Source organism: Trypanosoma rangeli (assembly GCF_003719475.1).
Source record: "Trypanosoma rangeli strain AM80 chromosome Unknown Tra_15.4_contig_00060, whole genome shotgun sequence".
NCBI classification, from domain to species: domain Eukaryota; phylum Euglenozoa; class Kinetoplastea; order Trypanosomatida; family Trypanosomatidae; genus Trypanosoma; species Trypanosoma rangeli.
The window spans coordinates 49758-68134 of record NW_021705804.1 but is presented as its reverse complement, the minus strand read 5'-3'; the positions used below and the strand labels follow the sequence as shown (position 1 = coordinate 68134).

At 50.7% G+C, this 18377-nt stretch overlaps 8 protein-coding genes across 8 annotated transcripts, besides 7 other annotated features; all 8 read left to right on the top strand.

Annotated features, from left to right (window-relative positions):
• Positions 1-1059, top strand: TraAM80_02601 (putative glucosamine-6-phosphate isomerase, putative,glucosamine-6-phosphate deaminase; the record flags this gene model as incomplete). Its single annotated transcript, XM_029379600.1, has 1 exon — positions 1-1059. A coding segment is annotated over one exon (1059 nt), but the record flags the coding sequence as incomplete, so codon positions are not given.
• Positions 1060-1320: 261 nt separating this feature from the next.
• Positions 1321-1369: a sequence feature (A-rich).
• An 87-nt stretch (positions 1370-1456) lies between these two features.
• Positions 1457-1479: a microsatellite.
• A 1365-nt stretch (positions 1480-2844) lies between these two features.
• Positions 2845-2866: a microsatellite.
• Positions 2867-3067: 201 nt separating this feature from the next.
• TraAM80_02600 (mitochondrial sodium/hydrogen exchanger NHA2) lies at positions 3068-5329 on the top strand (the record flags this gene model as incomplete). The annotated part of the gene is made up of 1 exon (XM_029379599.1): positions 3068-5329. The coding sequence occupies one exon, from the start codon at positions 3068-3070 to the stop codon at positions 5327-5329; it is 2262 nt and encodes a 753-aa protein (XP_029240590.1).
• A 197-nt stretch (positions 5330-5526) lies between these two features.
• Positions 5527-5554: a microsatellite.
• A 292-nt stretch (positions 5555-5846) lies between these two features.
• TraAM80_02599 (protein kinase) lies at positions 5847-6620 on the top strand (the record flags this gene model as incomplete). Its single annotated transcript, XM_029379598.1, has 1 exon — positions 5847-6620. One exon carries the CDS (start codon positions 5847-5849, stop codon positions 6618-6620), a length of 774 nt encoding a protein of 257 aa, XP_029240589.1.
• A 287-nt stretch (positions 6621-6907) lies between these two features.
• Positions 6908-6940: a microsatellite.
• Positions 6941-7027: 87 nt separating this feature from the next.
• Positions 7028-9928, top strand: TraAM80_02598 (putative MYH7B protein; the record flags this gene model as incomplete). The annotated part of the gene is made up of 1 exon (XM_029379597.1): positions 7028-9928. The coding sequence occupies one exon, from the start codon at positions 7028-7030 to the stop codon at positions 9926-9928; it is 2901 nt and encodes a 966-aa protein (XP_029240588.1).
• Positions 9929-10493: 565 nt separating this feature from the next.
• TraAM80_02597 (putative protein kinase) lies at positions 10494-11255 on the top strand (the record flags this gene model as incomplete). The annotated part of the gene is made up of 1 exon (XM_029379596.1): positions 10494-11255. One exon carries the CDS (start codon positions 10494-10496, stop codon positions 11253-11255), a length of 762 nt encoding a protein of 253 aa, XP_029240587.1.
• A 148-nt stretch (positions 11256-11403) lies between these two features.
• Positions 11404-11478: a sequence feature (A-rich).
• A 141-nt stretch (positions 11479-11619) lies between these two features.
• TraAM80_02596 (uncharacterized protein) lies at positions 11620-12036 on the top strand (the record flags this gene model as incomplete). Its single annotated transcript, XM_029379595.1, has 1 exon — positions 11620-12036. The coding sequence occupies one exon, from the start codon at positions 11620-11622 to the stop codon at positions 12034-12036; it is 417 nt and encodes a 138-aa protein (XP_029240586.1).
• Positions 12037-13203: 1167 nt separating this feature from the next.
• TraAM80_02595 (cyclophilin A) lies at positions 13204-13737 on the top strand (the record flags this gene model as incomplete). Its single annotated transcript, XM_029379594.1, has 1 exon — positions 13204-13737. The coding sequence occupies one exon, from the start codon at positions 13204-13206 to the stop codon at positions 13735-13737; it is 534 nt and encodes a 177-aa protein (XP_029240585.1).
• Positions 13738-14590: 853 nt separating this feature from the next.
• TraAM80_02594 (uncharacterized protein) lies at positions 14591-18226 on the top strand (the record flags this gene model as incomplete). The annotated part of the gene is made up of 1 exon (XM_029379593.1): positions 14591-18226. One exon carries the CDS (start codon positions 14591-14593, stop codon positions 18224-18226), a length of 3636 nt encoding a protein of 1211 aa, XP_029240584.1.
• Positions 18227-18338: 112 nt separating this feature from the next.
• Positions 18339-18375: a microsatellite.
• Positions 18376-18377: the final 2 nt, after the last annotated feature.

The following is an 18377-nucleotide window of genomic DNA, read 5'->3' as shown; positions in this document are numbered from 1 at the left end:
TCTGCGCCTCCGCCGCCACCAGCAGCAGCAGCAGCAGCAGCGCCAGCAGCAGGGACGTCCAAGTCAGTAAGGCCTTATGCAAGAGGCCCCAACGTTTCTGCGACGCGGAGTGAACCAGTCTATGTGCCGATCGTAGAGCGCTATGGATCCGGTGGGGATCATCACGAGGCACATCAACGAATGCCCGCGGGGGTGGATAAGGCGCCATCGACAAAGGAATATTCTTGCGTCTGTGTAGGGGCGAATGACGCCGGTGAAGAAAATAGGGCTGGATATTTCACACCACCGCCTGCTGGTACGGTTCTTCCTCCGCCTGCTGGTACGGTTCCTACTCCGCCTGCTGGTACGGTTCCTACTCCGCCTGCTGGTACGGTTCCTACTCCGCCTCCCTCACCAAGACAGTGGCAGGGCGAGCCTCTCATTATCGATTTGGACAGTCAACCTCCCCCATCGGGGAGCACAGGGCCCTCAGCCCTCCTTACACGGGCCGAAGGAAGGAGTGGGTGTCTCGTAGGTGCCCAGAGGATGGAGGAGGGGACACCGCCACAGCAGTACTTCGCTGCCTTGGCCGCTATCGACGCTGAACTGCAGCAGCGCCGCGGGATTTTAAAGTGTACTGTCGCGTTTGCTCCAACCACACACGACACACGTTGCGACCTCAGTTTCCCAATGCAACATCCTGCAACCGATTTGCCGTGCCACGAAGAGGACGCTACGATGCAGGCCCCGGATGGTGAGTTCACCCCTAATTTCCGCGAAATGGGCACGAAAGAGTCTGCTTGGGCCGCGGAGGCGACCAAGCTTGAGGAGCAACTGGGGCCTTCTCAGCCACCAGCACACACCACCACATTTGGTGGCCTTGTGTCTCCTTTACGTGCCGTCCAACATACACCCAGCTCCATACTGTTGAACTCTAAGCACTGGGCTCCGGAGGGGGTCCAAGGACAGACAGAAGAAGAGCAAGAAGACAGCGCCACCAACAGTGATTTTGAGATGTTGACTCCGGAGGAACAACAGCTGCTGGCGGATCTTAGACGGGCATTGAGTCGAAAAAGGTAGATGCCCTGGTCTGATCCTCCTGTCGTATTGCAAGAAGCAATTCCTGAAAGGGTTGCTTGTATCGATGTGGATATTATGGTTATTTTATGTTAGCTTACATAAAGCTGTAAAGGGCTGAGGGAGAGAAATAGTGAGTCAGCACTTCATTTATATTGCAGGACAAAGAAGTGCGAGCTGACTTGAGAAGCTGCTTGGAAAGCAAGCAGCAGTATCTTGAGAAGATGTCAGTTGTGGACTTGGAATCTGAGCCCGGCGTATATATTTATTTTTTGTTGTTCCCTTTTTTTTTTTTCTTTCTTTTTTTTTTCTTCCGAATTTTGTGTCAAAGAAAAAAAAACAAAAGAAGTAAACTGACTCACCTTTTTACCGGGGCGCACACGTGCGTAAGGGCGTATACAGAGAGAGAGAGAGAGAGAGAGACGGACATGCACGCTTCTTTTAATGAGTACCACGATTATTACTTGTAATGACGAGAATGATAATGAATTTTCCCTTTCCACTTTTTGTCTTATGTGTCTTAAGGGAGTGATGCGCTCGCGAAGGGTGGGCGACCGCTAGGCTCACTTATTTGCAGCGGCATACTGTAAAGCGTTTGCCCTCACCTTTGCCCTGCCAATGACGACACACCAAAACAGCAAAACGATACAGATACGAGCCTGTTGATTTATTCAATGAATTCTCTGTTTGGCATCGCAACGTGTTTGAGGAACGATGTTGTCAGTTCTGCGGGAGACGGCGCGTGTGGCACACCATTGTTTGCTTTATACTTATGTCCAGCATGACTCAATCCTCCCTGTCTCCTTCATTCGTCGATTCATCCACGTCTTCTGCCCTTGAGGCGCTATCAATCGCGGGGATGTTTGGTGGGGTGCGCCGTGATTGTTGGCTAACTGACTGCTGTCGCTGGTAGCAGCGGGGGCTGAGTGGTGTTTGCTCCGGGGGGAAGGGGAGAAGGTGTGCGTTTGACGGGGCGGGGGGATCAGGAGCCGAGCGATGCGCCTGGCCGGATGCGTACTGCCATCACAGTTGGCGGTGCCCATTTGGCTGCCCATTCCCTAACCCTAAGCTCCTGAGTAGCGCTGTCGGCAATTGCCGGCGGCGGCGCAGCCTGGTGTCGCTCGGCGTTGTCTCCTTTTCGTTTAAGCATATCCTTCACCTTCTCCGCACTTACCCACTTGCAGTTAGTCAGCGCTTGGCCTCCCTGCTCCATGCTTCCACGCGAGGCTCCTTGCTTGAAAGGGTGGAACGCGGTGAGGTGGTGTATCGTCTCCTTGACGCCAGTTGTGGCCGTTGGAGTGAATGAAGAGGAGCAGCAAAAACAGTAAAAGAAAAATTAAAATGTTGGATCAGTGGTGACCGCATCTGCGGTGTCTTCTCTCTTCCCCCCTCCTACTGCTCTTGCACCTTTGTCGGCTCTTCTGCTGCGGCGCCTTGCAGTGTGTTGTTTCTCCTTTTACCGGCCCCTTTACAGCCACCTTAGAAGGAATGGCACGTTGCTTGGTGCGGCGGTGAAAGATGACAGAACGGCGTGGGCTTTGGGCGGGTGGCTGTGGCATTGTTTTCTCCTGCACACTCCATAACTCTGAGGCAGTTGCCGTCGCGTCACATCTTTCCCTCTGTCTCCTCACCCATCCCTTCTTTTCATTCACTCCGACCGGTCAGGCGGGGGGGGGGGTGCGTGTGAGGGATTTGGTGATATTCCTCACGCTAACCTTTGCGCGTTTTCCCCTTGCAGAGCAAAAAGAAAAGCGAAAAAACAAAGTCATGGTGAAGGGAAAAATAGTAATATATATGTATATATATTTATTTCCTCCAGTCACTTTATTTTATGATTTTTTATTGTTGGTATTGTCCACATTGCAGCCTCTATTATTTCTCGACGTTCATACTTTTTTTTTACTTCTTTGGTTGTTGTTACTGGTGGTGGGGATGAGGGATTGCAAGCGAGGAAAGATATTTTCCGTTGGTTGTTCGCAGGGAAAGCAGACAATCCATCAACTACAGCGCAATGGACCATGATGATAAAGACTCTAATAATCATGACAAAAATGGCAGCATGTATCCGTCACAAACCAGGTGGGGAGATCAGCGGCATGTTCCATTCTCTCGCTACTGCGCAAGCAGCGTCTTTACCACTCCTTTGAGAGTTGGCTCTCCCTTGGAGAGCAATGTCGTTCCATCCTCTACTGGCAGTGGCAGGGATAGTCCCCCTATGGAGGTCTTGCCCGATGAATGCAATGAGGAAAAAAACGCGATGACGATGTGCAGCGAATTGTGCGACACGAGTGTACAGCAAAATATAGCACGCTCGTGTTCCCCTATTTATTTCTCAAACAACCAATTGAAGTCTGAAACACGCTCTGGCTACCAAAGTGAACTTTTGGTCTTTCCACTTCCGTCCGGGAAGGGCCTTCCTGTTCTTGAGGAAGTCACTGCGTTGCCGGAAGAAACGGAAACGAAGCGTGCATTGGCTGAAGCGGGGGCTACACGAGAAGGTCTTGTGAAGAAAACGGGGGGGCACCCGCTCTTGGAGGATCAATTAGGCGCCTTTTCTAATGTTCCAACTGAAGATACAAAAGATGCTGAATTTAATAAAATTGCTACGGAGGCTTTCAATGGATTAAGCAGCGACAATCGGCGGTTTGAGCTTCTTCAGTTGTTTTGGAATATGTACTTTCAGCCATTTGAGCGGAATCGCTCGTACACTGGAGACACGTGGGATGAGTTCAAACGAATTGGACACAGCGACACTTGCTGCGGCTTTGAATTTGATCGTGAGAGGTTTTCCATGCACGTTACGGTAATGCGACGAAAGTACCGTTTTTTCCCGTTTTCGTTTTTACTTCGTGCAATTTTCCTTGTTTTGTTTTGGACAATTATGTATTCATACACAGCAAAGCCTTTCTTACCTGGAGGGCTTTACTTTGATACCATCGCCACCGTCCTTTTCTCAGGTCTCGTAGGATGCTTTATCGCACGGTTTCTACCTGTGCCTTCGCTTGTATTTATTATTGCCGCTGGGTTTTTGTACGGTAACATACCTCGTACTGCATATCTGACTTCTGGTATTACGATGCCGATGCGTAACTTTATCAACACACTTTCAGTAGCAGTGGGGGTTATTCGCTCTGGACTCTCGATAAACCTTAACTCATTGCGAAAACGCTTGATCCCCTACCTTGCCTTTGGTGTTTTGCCCTTGTTCTCTGAGGCGCTTGTTCACGGGTTTTTGTGTAAAGTGGCGTACAATTACCCAAATTATATTTGGGCTATGATGCAAGGATTCCTGGTCTCCGCTGTTGCCCCAAGCGTGGCAGGGCCGTTTCTGATTGATCTGCAGGAAAAAGGATGCAACATACAGGACGGCCCAGGTATGTTAATGCTCACTTCCGTCTCCATTGAAGCCCCACTGTGCGTGTTCATTGTTCAGCTTATCATTTCTCTGGAGTTTAAAACCACGAGTACACTCTTTGCCATTCTGCTTGTTCCTCTCCAACTTGTCGTTGCAGTAATTGGGGGGGTACTTTTAGGCGGCATGATGTTTTTTTTCTTTTGTTATGTCCTTTCTATGGAAGCTGAGAAAATTCCCTTGGGGAATGGGTGCTACAAGCGTATGACGCTACGGCATGCGACACATGTGCGCTACGTCGCCCTTCTTTTTTTCTTATTACTTGGGATGGCAATTGTTTCTGTCTCCCGCATTCTGTCGTGCACGGGTGGGGGCATATTTATGCTTCTGGTGATGACCTGTACGTTCAACATTTTGTGTCTGCGTGGTGGCAACAGGGAGTACGGGGCTTTGAGAGGCGAACTGGTGCAGTCCTTTGCCACAGTATGGGATTACGCTGTGATGCCGGCTTTGTTTGCATTTACTGGAGCTGATGTTGAGCTCTACGAGGTTTTTGATCCAAAATATCTTGGCCCGACCATCGGCATCATCTTCGCTGGCATTATGGCTCGCTTTGTTTTTTCAGTGCTGACACCGATAATAACGCGCATGGGTTTCTCATGGAGGGAACTGATCCTCTGCGGTTTTGGATATCTGGGAAAGGGTTCGTTGCAAGGCCCATTGAGCACCGTCGCATTAACATGTGCGTACGCGCATCTTGATGCAGCCAAGTCATTGGAAGAAATAGCCGAGGCGAAGGAGCAGGTGGCGTACTCACGTTTGATAAGGAACGCGGCCGTACTTTCTACGTTGATTGCTTCTTCAATCTGTTCGATCTTCCTTTGGAATTTTGCGGAGAGGCTTCTGAAACCCAAAGTGTAAGATCGAGAGACGTGAATGAGGAGCATGGTGTACATAAACTTTTTTAACCAATATATACATGGAAACGATGAAGAAGTAAACATTGTCACATAATTGAAGAGCCCTCTTCATATTTGATTTGGTTTTGATTTTATGTTGTAGAATGGCCTCTGAATGTAAAGTCCTCCATAAAAGAGGCTGCCGAAAATGAAAAAAAAATATAATAACATATATATATATATATATTTTAAAAAAGCTGATTGAAAGAGTGAGTATGTCAGTTGTCAAGATATATTGATTGTGTTGTTGTAACATTTGTGTTTTGATTGATTCTCGTTTTTTATCATTGAAAGGAAGCATGAATGCAGCATTTTAAAACTTTTTTACAGAAACATTTCTACTGCTGCCCTGACGCCCCAAAGTGGGACTCCTCCTATGTTTCCCGTGTCGTACTCACCTCTAACGTGTACGTGCTGCTTTCTCATCATCATCATCCCTGGTTGTATGTTTCTTCTTTTACAGTAGAAGAAACGTTGGAATGAGCAAAGGGAAGGAAATAGACATCCTCATAAGTAACGTTGAGATTGGCCCCGTCCTGTCTCAGTGCGCGGAATCCAAGGTGTATGAGTGTAACTTTTATGGCTACCGCGCTGTCTGCAAGCACCGTTTTCCTAAAGTGTACCGCCATCCCACGTTGGATCAACGGCTTCGGGAGCAGCGGACGGTGCGGGAGAGCCGAGCACTTGTGCGGTGCCGCAAAAACGGGGTTGTTGCTCCAACAGTCTTTGCGGTCGATCGTGAACGCTGCACCATTGTGATGGAGCGCATCGATGGCCTCACGATACGCGAGGTCTTCAATCAGGAGCAGGAAAAGACTGCACATGGGAAGTCGGTGAATTTTGGTTTAGCCTCACGCCTGTTAAGGGGCATGGGAGAGGTGGTTGGTCTCCTGCATAACACCGACATTGTTCACGGAGACCTAACAACGTCCAATTTTATGTGTCGAAGACAGTTCTTGGAAGAGCAACAGCTCACCGTGGAGGAATTGGCGGCAAGAGGCCCTGATCGTGACGGCATCGTTGTTATAGATTTTGGGTTGGTGATGGACAAGAACAATGCGGAGGAGCGTGCGGTGGACCTGTACGTGCTCGAGCGTGCGGTGATGTCATCCCACCCATTTTTGGAACACGCATCGACGGCACTGGTTCTGGAGGGCTACCGTCGCACCGTGGACGCGCATAAAGGCGCCGCGACCATGGCACGCCTGGAGGCAGTGCGGGCTCGCGGCCGCAAACGGAGTATGGTTGGCTAACAATGGGGGCGGTGTGGCACAGGGAGCTCCCCGGCGATAATCTCGCGCAGACACCTACACACATTTCCTTCACTTGTCACTTTCCCTCACTGATGTTTGTTGTTTGCACGTTCCCCCTCCCCCCACCTTTTTTTTTTTGCTCTTACGCAAAGCAAGAGCAGGCAAGCGAACGAGCTAGCTTCACTTTCCCTGTCAATCATTCAATATATATATTTTCATCCTTTCTGATGACTTTTTTTTTTTGTTGCGTGCGCACCGCATATCCGCAATGAACGACTGCGAGCGACACACACGAAACAAACAAAGAAAAAAAAACGAACCGAGGCAAGCGGAAAAGGAAGATTAGCTGAATACGAACACAATAAGAAATGTGGGACGGCACGTCGGCAGGACGGGCTAGAACACCAATGCCGCGGAAGCCCCGTTCGCCGCCGTTTCTTTTCCCAACCTCTGCCACTGCCGCTACCGCTGCGACAACGAGGAGAGGGGCGACGACGCCTGTGCACCAACGTCAGCTGCAATCAGGCGCCTCAGGGCTTAGTACACCGTCGCCCTCAAAAGCGATTGTGTTTGAGAGGACGCACGCCCCCGTGGTGGAGAATGCAACATTGCCAGAGGAAACTCTCCGCGCGGCACGTCAGACTCGTAGCTTATTTCTTTGCTGTCGTAATCTTTTCTCCTTTAGCCACATTCGCCACCTGGAGCACATGACTCAACTGGTGTCACTTAACGTGCACATGAACGCCATTTCACGCATAGAGTGTTTGGGACATTTGCAGCAACTCACCGAGCTTGATGTGAGCGCCAACGAATTGCGTGCCGTGGACGAAGACGCGTTTAAAGGGCTCCGTCATTTAAAACGTCTCAACCTGTCAAGTAACTTCTTGACGGTTATCAACGGTTTCCAGCATCTTCCGGCACTGGAATGGCTGTCGCTTAGCTTCAACGAGCTTGAAGATGTGCGGGGACTCCGTCGACTACCGTGTCCACAGCAGCTACTTCATCTGGACATCTGCGGGAATAAGCTGGCCGACCTGACGGAGATGGAGAGTTCGCTGGAGAATTGCCGCGAGCTTCAGGATCTTCGCGTGGAAACACCAAAGACGGCGCTGGTTTTGCCGGCAGCACCTCCACAATTGCATCTGCGTGAAAACCCCTTTTGTCTTACGGAGCCCAACTACGCTGAGCGACTACTTCAGCGGTTTCAGCGACTTGTGGTGTTGAATGGGGTCACGTGCGGCTGCAATCCTGCGGCTGAAACACGATGGAGGAAGCATGCAACAACTTCTGCGGACTGCGATGAGCGACTCCGCTGGCACCCGCTTGACATTACTTCTCCTACGCTTGTAAGTCCTAATCTTACTTCGTCGCAGCGGTGTACGGAAGCCGTCACATGTGACGCCCTTTCGGTGGGTGTGGCTCCAGCGAGTGTGCAGTGTGAGGCTGAGAATGCGACGTCTTTGTCGACGTCTACTACGGGCCCTAGTAGCAGTGACAGCCTCTGCCGCAGTGGCCTCAAAAAGGATAGATTGGAGGGTCGTACTGCGTTCCCCGCATGGCGTGCAAAGCGGGTGTCGCGCTCCGTGCTCACAAAGGTGTCTATCCCGCTTTACAAGGAGCTTCATGTCTCAGGCGTGGAGGAGGGAGTACTCCAAGAGGAGCTGCGGGCCAAAGACGAATTTATTGAGCACCTTGAGTTAAAGTTTAAACGCTCCCAAGAGCATCTATCACTTCGTGTGGCCTTGGAAGAAGACATGCGCCGCAGCTTCGAGGATCTGCGACAGTCGCACATTGCCCTTGTAGACTCAACCACCACGGAGAAGAAACGTCTTTGCCGTCAGGTAACGGCTTTGAAAGATGAGCTTTCACGCCGCTCTGAGGAGGCCGTGATTCTGCAGCGAAAAAATCGGGTTGAGCTGGAAGAGCAGGCAAAGGCGTTGCATGCTGATCTGCTGCGACAGCGTAAGGAGTCAGCCGCGGCAGTGAGGCAGCTGGAGGAGGAGGCTGCACGGGTGCGTCGGGAAGCGGGCAACGAAGTCAGAGAACTCAAGACACGCCTTGATGACGCCGCTCAGCGGAAGGAATGGCTGGAGCAGCAGAACGAAAACGCACAGATACAACTGAAGAAGTGGCAGAATGAATCGCATAACAACAAGGCGGCGCTAATGGCGTGCGAAATGCAATTGCAGTTTATTGACAAAAGTCAGCATCTACAGTTAGAGGAGTCTATGACGCGACGCCAGCTGGAGTTTCTCGCATGGAGCAGACTTGTAACCGCGGTAGCCGCGCAACTTCACCTGTTGCAGTGTGAAAATGAGTCTGTCTTGCTCAACCTAGAGAATAGTGCGAAAGCGTGGGAGGAGTACGCCAGTTCGTTGCAGCAGCATTACCGGGATACGCTATTGCAGTCACAGACGACAAAAAAATTATTACCAAAATGCACTGATGCCGGTTGTGATCCGATCGGTGATCATTTTTCGCAGCAGACTGAAAGGGAGGAGGAGGTGCGGCGACTGCAAACCGCCCTCTCTCTCACTCGTCAGTCGGAGCAGCTATTGTCCGTTGAAAATGAGCGTCTCTTGAGTTGTGTGGCGGACAAGGAACGCGGGTTAGCGGAGGCGTCGCAGCAGCTTCAGCAGTCTGACGCAGAGGCACGAAAGATGAAAGAGGATCTGGAGCGGGAGCGTGACAATCTGCTGCGTACTCTCCACAATCTACGCGAGACGATACAAAACAAAGATGCCGAGTTTGACGCGCTGGAGGCGGAGGCTAAACAGAAGATTGACGAGAAGCGATCTACCATTGCCAAACTGGAGACACGCCTTGAGGATGCAGAGGAGGAGGTGGCTAATCACCGCCACGAGGCCGCAAACCTCCGCGGGGCACAGGAGGAACTAAGGCGCGTCACTGCAGAGCTTCAGGCGGTGCAGCGGGAGCGTGTGGCGGCTGCAGCCACAGCCTCAGCGGCGCCATCTTCTCATGTGACAGATATTGTGGAGGCGTTGGAGGCTACAAAAGAAAAACTCTCGTCTTCTGTAGTGCGGGAGCATCAACAGTCTTTGAAGCTGGCACGGGCTGCGGAAGCCTTGACACTTCTGCGTAGCCAGCTGGCGCGGGTGGATGAAGATAATCGTCGTCTTCGAAAGGAGCTTGACGAGAAGGTGACTTTGCTACGTGCATCAGAAGCGGAGAAGGACCAGCTGCAAGCACAGTGGAGGGAAACACAGGAAGCAGCTCGCGTTCGACAGCGGGCAACACTGCAGGCGATTTCCCAGATTATGGTAAGTGATACTGAGTCTGGACACTGATAGATGTCCATTGCTTGTAAGATGACGGGATGGGGTTGGGTGTATTTTTCGTATGTATTGTTTTGCCCTTCCTTTACTGTTCAATTCTCTACAGTGTTTAAGTGAATTCTTTACCCATTCCATAGAGAGAAGGGGGAGGGGGTCCATAGACCACGCACACAGTGGGGGCAGTTGTGAGCTACAACCTTTGTTGTGTTCATGTTGGTGGCATTGTTTTCATTTGGATGTTGTACGAAAAGAACATGAGAGGCGCCTGTGCTTCGGCGTCACGTACCAGTATTTGGCTCTACATGGAACCTTCTCTGGTTTTGTTATGCCTCTTTTTTTTTTCTTTCTATACGTTTGTTGCGTTATATATATATAACAATAATACGTGATTTCGTGCGGGTGTCTTGTTTGTGCGTGCCTCTTACTCATTCTTCTTGGTAGCTCTGCTTTTGACGCATTGTTTCTTCCCCCGTCCTGACCTTATTTCCCTTCCCCAAATTTTATTTGCGTGGTGGCCGTGGTGGATGAAAAAAAGAGCGGTAGACGTGGGTTGCGGCGGCGCCCTTCATTCGCCGTAATGATGTCATTTGGTGGGATGCGGCGATTTGTCGTCGCTGGTAGATGCGGCAGTGCGCTCTCGAACAGTCTCGCCGCTGCAGTGGCGGGTGCCAACTCCCCCGCAGGCGCTACACCGGCGTTGATGACGGTGACGAGAGGACGTTTCTACCGGCCTCTTGTGAACCAGGGCATTAATCTCTGGCGTTACCGCATGGGCCGTCTCCACAAGGGCTGGAACACGTGGGAGTACCAACACACGCGGCCGGACCCGCGGCCCTTTCCGGATCCTCCCGTCAATGACTACTTTGGCCGCTCCCGCCTCTGGAACCCCATCGCCGGCAAGATGGGGTACGTCAGAAAGAAGGCGGAGGAGTGGGGGTGGCCGCATCAGCGCCCCCCACCGACAGGGCTTCGGCAATCGCAGGAGTATTTTCCCTTCTTCTTTGCTCGCTACTTTCCCGACGCGGAGGTGCGGTTAGTCCTAGACAGCGTTATCAACAACGAGACCACCCACCCGATGTTTTACGTTCCAAGTGACATGTCCAGGGCGGAGATTGTCAACTACCTCAAAAACATTTACGGTGTGGACAACGTCGTGCGAATTCGGGTGCGAAACACGCGAGGTCGCCGCTACAAGAACGAACTGGGCGAAATCAAAGTGATGGATGACCACAAAATTGCCATCGTCGAGTTAGATTCCCCCGTTTCCGTGGACTTTAAGCAAATCAAGGGGACAGAAGATACTCCTGACAACAAACCTCAAACGCAGATCAGTGGATAAAAAAAAGAGAAGAAAAAAAAACGCGGAAGCTTCTTGAAACTGTTTTATGCGAAGGCGTTGTCTTTTTTTTTTTTTATTGCGGCGTCACTTTTTGCTTCATCTTTGTGGCAGTTGTTGCTAGTGGCGGAAGGAATACGCGTCATTCTTATGTCTGTTTTTTTTTTTTTGTTGTGTGTGTGTGTTGTTATTCTATTTCTGTGCGTATGTGCATTGTTGTTTATTTTGCACTTTTATTTTTGACCTGAGCGTCTTTCTTCTTTGCTTTTGAATAGACACACATAGTTTCCTCTTTTGTTTTTGCGTACTACTTTGTTATTATTATTATGCTTTACCACCGCTACGCTGGGCCGGTTGGCGGTTGCGCATGCACGGGAAAACGGAGGTATTGACTTCCTTGGAAGACTGCCGCGAAACGGTGACGAAAGTTGGGCTACTGCCTGGTGACGTCGAGAGTCGCTGGTGCACATATGCGGTGTTGACAGAGCGTCTGGGTTTGTTGCAATTGCGTGGGAGAGCCCCAGGCACTCGGCTGGGCGAGCTCAGGGAGGAATGTGGGGCGATGGGCCACGGCGAGCCAGAAGGAAACTGGGAGAGCAAAGGCGTGTTAAGCTCAAGGCATAGGGAACGACGCGAAAGCTCAGAAGGTGACCTCCCTTGGGAAACATCCGTTCTCATCCTACCCTTTGTATGCGGCTTCCAGCGTGAAAAGCAAGCCGTCGCTCTCGCCAGTCAATGGCAGCAGTCCACAACAGTTTGTCCGCTTCTAGGGAGGTGGCTCTAGTTTATCCACTGCCTCTCCAGCTGGTCTTGGTGAGGTGCGTGGAGCGGGGTAGTCGCCATCTCCGCCCACAGTCATCATGGAAGTCATAGATTCTGGCGGAGCCGCATCGTGCTCAGTCGCAAGAGGCATTCGTGCCTCCGTCACAAGCGAGGACGGTGGGCCGCTTACAGAGGAGACAGAGCCGCACCCTAAGGCTTCACCGGTTGAGGTTGCTGCCACACCGCAAACGCAGCGCGACGCAACGGCGATGATTACAATGGGCAGCAGGAACAAATCTCTTTTTTGGTGAATCAGATCCAGCAAATCAACGTGCCGGCTCGTTTCGCATCACCGTCTGTCAATTTGCTTGGGCGAATCCATGAGGGTCCATGTAACCAGGAGGAGCCAGAGGGCAAGACTATTTTTTGTTAAATAAAAATGGCATTCAAGCAAAAGAATCTACAGAGGTGGGGGACGTTTCTGTAGTCGTGGACGCCGGCAGGAGCAGCCGCCACCACGTTTAACAGATTCACCATTCGAAAATAATGGAACTGCCACTATTGTTTCAGTGGCAGGTTAGGCGTCGATGACACCCATGTTTTTTACGGCACACAAGGCTCCCTCTCTGTTATCTTAATCATTATCGCCACAGGGGTCATCAGCTGTCTCGCATCTCAAGTTCTCCCAGTCTGCCGTGGATTATGAAGAAGAGGCACGCAAGATGCTTCAGAGAGGGGAATTGAAAAAAGTGAAGGGCGAAAAGGGGGAGGCCTTACTACTACCATTCCAAAGAAAGGAGGTTGTGTTGGAACCTGGCAAAGGGGCTCCGTCATTTAGTGGGTGCGTCAGAGAGTTGAGAAGTGTGTGATGTGCCACCTACATGTATCTTGTTGTTTGCTTGGTTCTTTACATGCCGCTTTTTTGGCATGTTTTCCTTCTGCGTCGGAGGGGGAGGGGGTAGAAAGAGGGTTACGTGGACTTTCTTCTTAGTCTGCTCAAATGAGGAAACAACAACAAAAAAAAAAGGATTGGACATAATACTCTTTTTATCGAGCACTTCTTGCGTTGTTGTTGTTGTTGCTCACTCACTGTGGGGGTTTGTGTTTTATACTCTTCTGGTTTGTTTCTCGGCGTAGCTCTGTGAACGCTTTATTATTTATCCAAGAAAGAAACTAATTAAGAATAACTATGTCTTACAAGCCGCACCACCCCACTGTGCCGACCAACCCGAAGGTTTACTTCGACATCAGCGTTGGTGGTCAACCTGCTGGGCGAATTGTGTTTGAGCTCTTTGCCGATGCCGTCCCCAAGACAGCTGAGAACTTCCGGGCTCTCTGCACGGGTGAGAAGAGCTTTGGCTACGCCGGAAGCGGCTTTCATCGCATTATCCCCCAGTTCATGTGCCAGGGCGGCGACTTCACCAACCACAACGGCACTGGTGGCAAATCCATCTACGGCGAAAAGTTTCCGGACGAGAGCTTCGCTGGGAAGGCTGGCAAGCACTTTGGCCCCGGTACGCTTTCCATGGCAAATGCGGGACCCAACACCAACGGGTCTCAGTTTTTCATTTGCACCGCCCCCACACAGTGGCTTGACGGCAAGCACGTCGTGTTTGGCCAGGTGCTGGAAGGGATGGACGTCATTAAGGCGATGGAGGCGGTTGGCTCCCAGACGGGCAAGACGAGCAAGCCGGTAAAGATTGATGCCTCTGGCCAACTTTAAAACGTCCCTCTGCACATGCCTCTGAAGGGACAAATAACCGATAAAAGGAAGGACGCAAATGGGATGGGGTTCACGGTGAAATTAACAGGGCAACCAGAAAAAAATTGAAATGAAATGAGGAATAAAGAGTAACGAAGGATTGGAAGCCCGATTTGTATCAGATCCAGCCCATCAGAGGCCAATAAAACTAGGAAGCAGAGCAAGCTGAAGGGTGCCCCCACGAAGAAGAGGGAAAAATAAAAGGAAAGTGGGGGGTTCATTTGTTAGTGTGCTTTGTTTTGTTTTGTTGAGGCCTAAAAGAGATGAACGAAGAGAGCAGGAGGTAAAAGGGAAACAGACGTGTTGGCATGCGCGTTTTGAAGGAAGGGAGAGAAAATGGGGAGAAAAAAAAATGGGGCAGATAATTATACACCTTTTATCTAATCCTGGGGGAGGGTGGTGAAACGCACCCAAAGCCATTCTGAGGAGGGTGATGCTGTGGAGGGCACGCGGTCGTCTCGTGCGGCGCGTGCTGATTGGGTAGAGATGGAAGCAACCTTGCCATCCATTATTCTTTCGTTTTATTGTTGTTGTGTGGATTATTATTATTTATTTATTTCTCCGCTTCACTTTTGCCGTGGCATTGTTGTATAGTGTTGTTTTTGTTTGTTTGCCTGGCAGTAGCATCGGTTTATAAACCGTCACAGGCACACACAACAGGGGGAACAGAAACAACGTTTTTGGCGAACGGTGGGAGACGGGGGGTGGGCAGAAGCACACAGCAGCGTGAAACAACAACACCTCACACGGACGCAAGCAAAAGCAAATAAGAGCGGATCTTGCACTACCACAAAAGCAGGAGAAAAGTTTCTGGATGCAGACGAGGAACGCGGCTGTGCGCATCTTTGGCGGGAGTCTTTGCCTTCAGGGGTCTTGCCGATGGAGTTACCACCACTCTTCAAGGTTGTCGAGTGCAACATCCCACGCAAACAGCATGAACTTGTTGTCCACACAGCTGCACCCCTTCTCGTCCGTCGCCGACTCTTTTCTCTCAAGCGCAGGGAAGGGACTGTCTCACGATGTGGCAGAAGTTTTTATGGAACCCATTGGAACATCGCATCCCGCTCCTGCGGGAGTCCGTTATTGTGATGGAAATGACAGGATGGAGCAGGAAGCGAGTGAATTATTCAAAGTGTTGAACACCTGCATTGATGCTCCCGCGGCGACGCTATTCGAAAAACTTATTGCATCTACTGCAGGACTCTACAAGAAATCGCCTCGTCGCTACTGGTCTCTGCACAGCCGAGCACTGACCAACTATGGGGTTCAGTGCCTTGTTGATCAAAAGCCCACTCAAGCCATTGAACTGATTCGACAGGCGGTTTCAATTATTGTATCTTTTGAAGGGGAAACGGCTGTGTTGCACCTGCGAGTGATCCTGGCAAATGCCCTGGCGTGTGAGGGGAAATGTTTTGAGGCACTGTGTGAGTATGAGCAGGCGCTTGGGGTGATGAGGGATTACCCAGTGGAGCCTTCGTTAACTCAAGTGGTGTCGGGAAAGGAGTCCCGCATCTTGCTTAGTCGCAGTTATGTTTTAGAGGACTTTGATCGTTTCCTGGCAAACGAGGAGTTGGTGCAGAGCGCACTGAACCAGGGGAAACAAGCAGCGGATTTCTCCTCGGACAAGGCCGAGAAGGTGCACATTATGTGGATATTGGCTCGTATTCAGCGTCGACTTGGGGAAAAAGATGCAAGTCTGCTTCTGTACACCGCCTGTTTACGCGCGCTGCTTGACACACCGGATGCTGAAATGGAGATGAAGGTGATGCACGATATAGGTATCTTGCTATGCTTTGAGGCGTTTGATGTTTCACAGGGATTACCGTATCTTCAGGCAGCGGCGGAGATGTCCTTTGACACCGCACTGGAGAAGCTAGAAGAGATGAAGCAGCAACCCTCGGCGAAGGCTCAGAAGGGATTTCCCAAAGAGGCTATGCTTCCCGTTCGCCGTGCCGCCTTCACTTTGCTTGACGCAGCAGTGTGTCTTGCAGAGAATGAAGAGTTAGGAAAGGCCCTGGGATTATTTGAAGAGAGTATCGCCTTGATGAATGATTGTGGGATGCAGAAACATTCTGCCTGGGCATGTTTGAAGTACGCGGATGCTCTCACTCATGCCTCACTAATCGACAAGGCTATCCGTGTGTACCTGGAGACCATAGAGTCCATCCGATCCCGTGAAAACGACGAGGGAAATGTGCAAGTGGCATGTATGGGTATGGTGGTCCCAATCACTGCGGCGGAGGTGGAGGGGCGTCTTGCATATTGCTTTCAGATGCATGTGGGGGAGTATCGACGCGCCTGCATCCACTTTTGCCGTGCAATCCGGCGTTGTGGCGTGCATGTGGAGTCGGCTTTTAGAGCTGTTGAAGAAAGTAACCCAGTTTCTTCAGAGGAGTTGGACTCAGAGACGCTCTGCTGGATGCTGGAAAACTACGCTAGCTGCTGTGAGCGGGTTGGCCGTAGAGACATTGCCGAGGAGGTTTTAGAACGTCGAGTGAGCGTCGAAAGATCTCTTGGAGGATCTTGTTGCTCGGCGCTGTTGCGTCTTGCGCAGCTGCACGGAGTAGCCAACGCGGCTAAGGCGATAGAGCTTTATATTCAGCTTCTTACCCTACCCGAGGATGGGATTGAACCTGACGTCTTGCTGCAAGCCGCATATGGGTTTGCCAGCATTTGTTACAGTTCCAAGGACGAAGATCTGGAGCTTGCTCTTACCAAGGTGACGGCAGCGACGGAGAGAGAAGGGACAAAAAGCCCTGTCACCGACGCGTCTCTCGACGGGGCTGCCCTCCCAAATCCCAACAACGTCGTCATTGCGTCGTTTAAAAGGTCTGCCAGAGTTATTATGGCAAGTCACGCGGTGGACAGGACGAAATCCAATGACAGCAGTGAGGATGAGTTGAAGGCTCTCATGACACTTAGCCGGGGCGGTTTTTTTTGTCAGCGGCGTGGTGACGATGCGGGGGCAGAGGAGCTTTACCGCCTTGCCGTGGAATACACACTACTTGTGGACGTTAAGAATGACGAGTACGCCCGTGAGCTTGCCATTATGTTAGCCAACTACGCCACTGTAATGGCCCACAAGAGCATTGAAAAGGCTCAAGAGCTCTACAATCGGGCCGTGGAAACGTGTCCAACTGAGGAAAACGTTTCAGCCGCCGCAGCTTCCTTCTTTGTCTTGACAGCCAACTACGCTGGTGGTCGGAAATGCATTCAGCGTATGATTGACGCCGTCACTGATTGTGCGGTTATTCCGCGGCTGTATGGCAAACTGGCCTGGCTTGGCGTGGTTTGCTGGGATGATCTGGCACCACCTGTGCGCCAAGAGTGCCTTCAACACTTGCTGCTCGCCTTGGGTCTAGAGTCGAGTAACTTGAGTTTGCTTTCCACAGTTTTCCAAGTGACACCATTAAACAGTTCTGTGGGTATTATATTTAAGCAAAATTTTCTTGCTGGTATATCCTCATCCCCCGACCAAGACACGGTGAGCCTTGCCTGTTACGTGGCACAGACCAAGTTGCCTCATGATGGAAGGTTTATTAACACCTGCTACAAGACAGCCTTGGGTCGCTTTTCTCAGAGCACAACTATACTTGTGAATTACGCCAAGTTCTGTGCGGATTATGCTGCTGTAGCGCTTGCCCGCAAGTACTATGCGACGGCGTTTCGTTACTCGCACAAGGACTCACGCAGTACCGATTGTTACGCAGAATATCTTGCGTTTTTGCAAGAAGGGGAACAACAGCGGACCCAACGAGAGCAATTGGTGGCCGGAGAAAGCCTTGCACGATACCAGATGGAGCGAATTACCCGTGACTTGAGCAGTCATGTTTGGGGTCAGGCCTTTGCTCTTTATGGTAAATACCTTGCGACATTTATGCCCTCGCCAAGCGTTCCTGTGGTTCTTTTTGAAGAGGCGTTAAAACAAAATGCAGCAGATTCCCGCGCCACAGCCCTTTACGGTTCATTCTTATGGAATGTATGTCTTCCTGCACTTGACACAAGGTGCACGGCTGACGTCAAAAAACAGCTTGCGGGGAAGGTGGAAGCCCTGTATCAGAAGGGCTTGAGTCACCAACCCCAGAGCACCCTTTTGCTGACCTCATTGGGTTCCTTGTATGTAAGTATGGGAAATAGATTTGACGACGCTGTACGTGTTCTAGAGCAGGCGCGAAAGCTGAGCCCGCATAACGTGGCGGTGCATCGCCTCTTGTGTGCCGCCTTTCATGACGAGTGGATGAAGGAGCAAAAGAGAGTTACTGTAAAGAAGAATTCACGTTTGCAAACCTTGTTGGAAGCTACGCGTCAGCTGTACGAACGATCCGTCCAATTGGATCCCTCGGACAGGTTGACACTGGCAAGGTATTGCCAATTTGCTCTGCACGGGCTTCAGAACGCGGACTTGGCGGCTGAGCTGATGCAGCGGTTGCGGGAGCTCTCAAAAGCATAGCACATACGCACGTTTCATTTATGTGCACGTGTTTTTTTTTGATCTTATTCCGTTGCTTTTTTTCTTGTTTGCCGAGCGTTTCACTTTTTTCACGTATCTTTCAATGTGTGTCATCTATATATACATGCATATATATATATATATATATAGT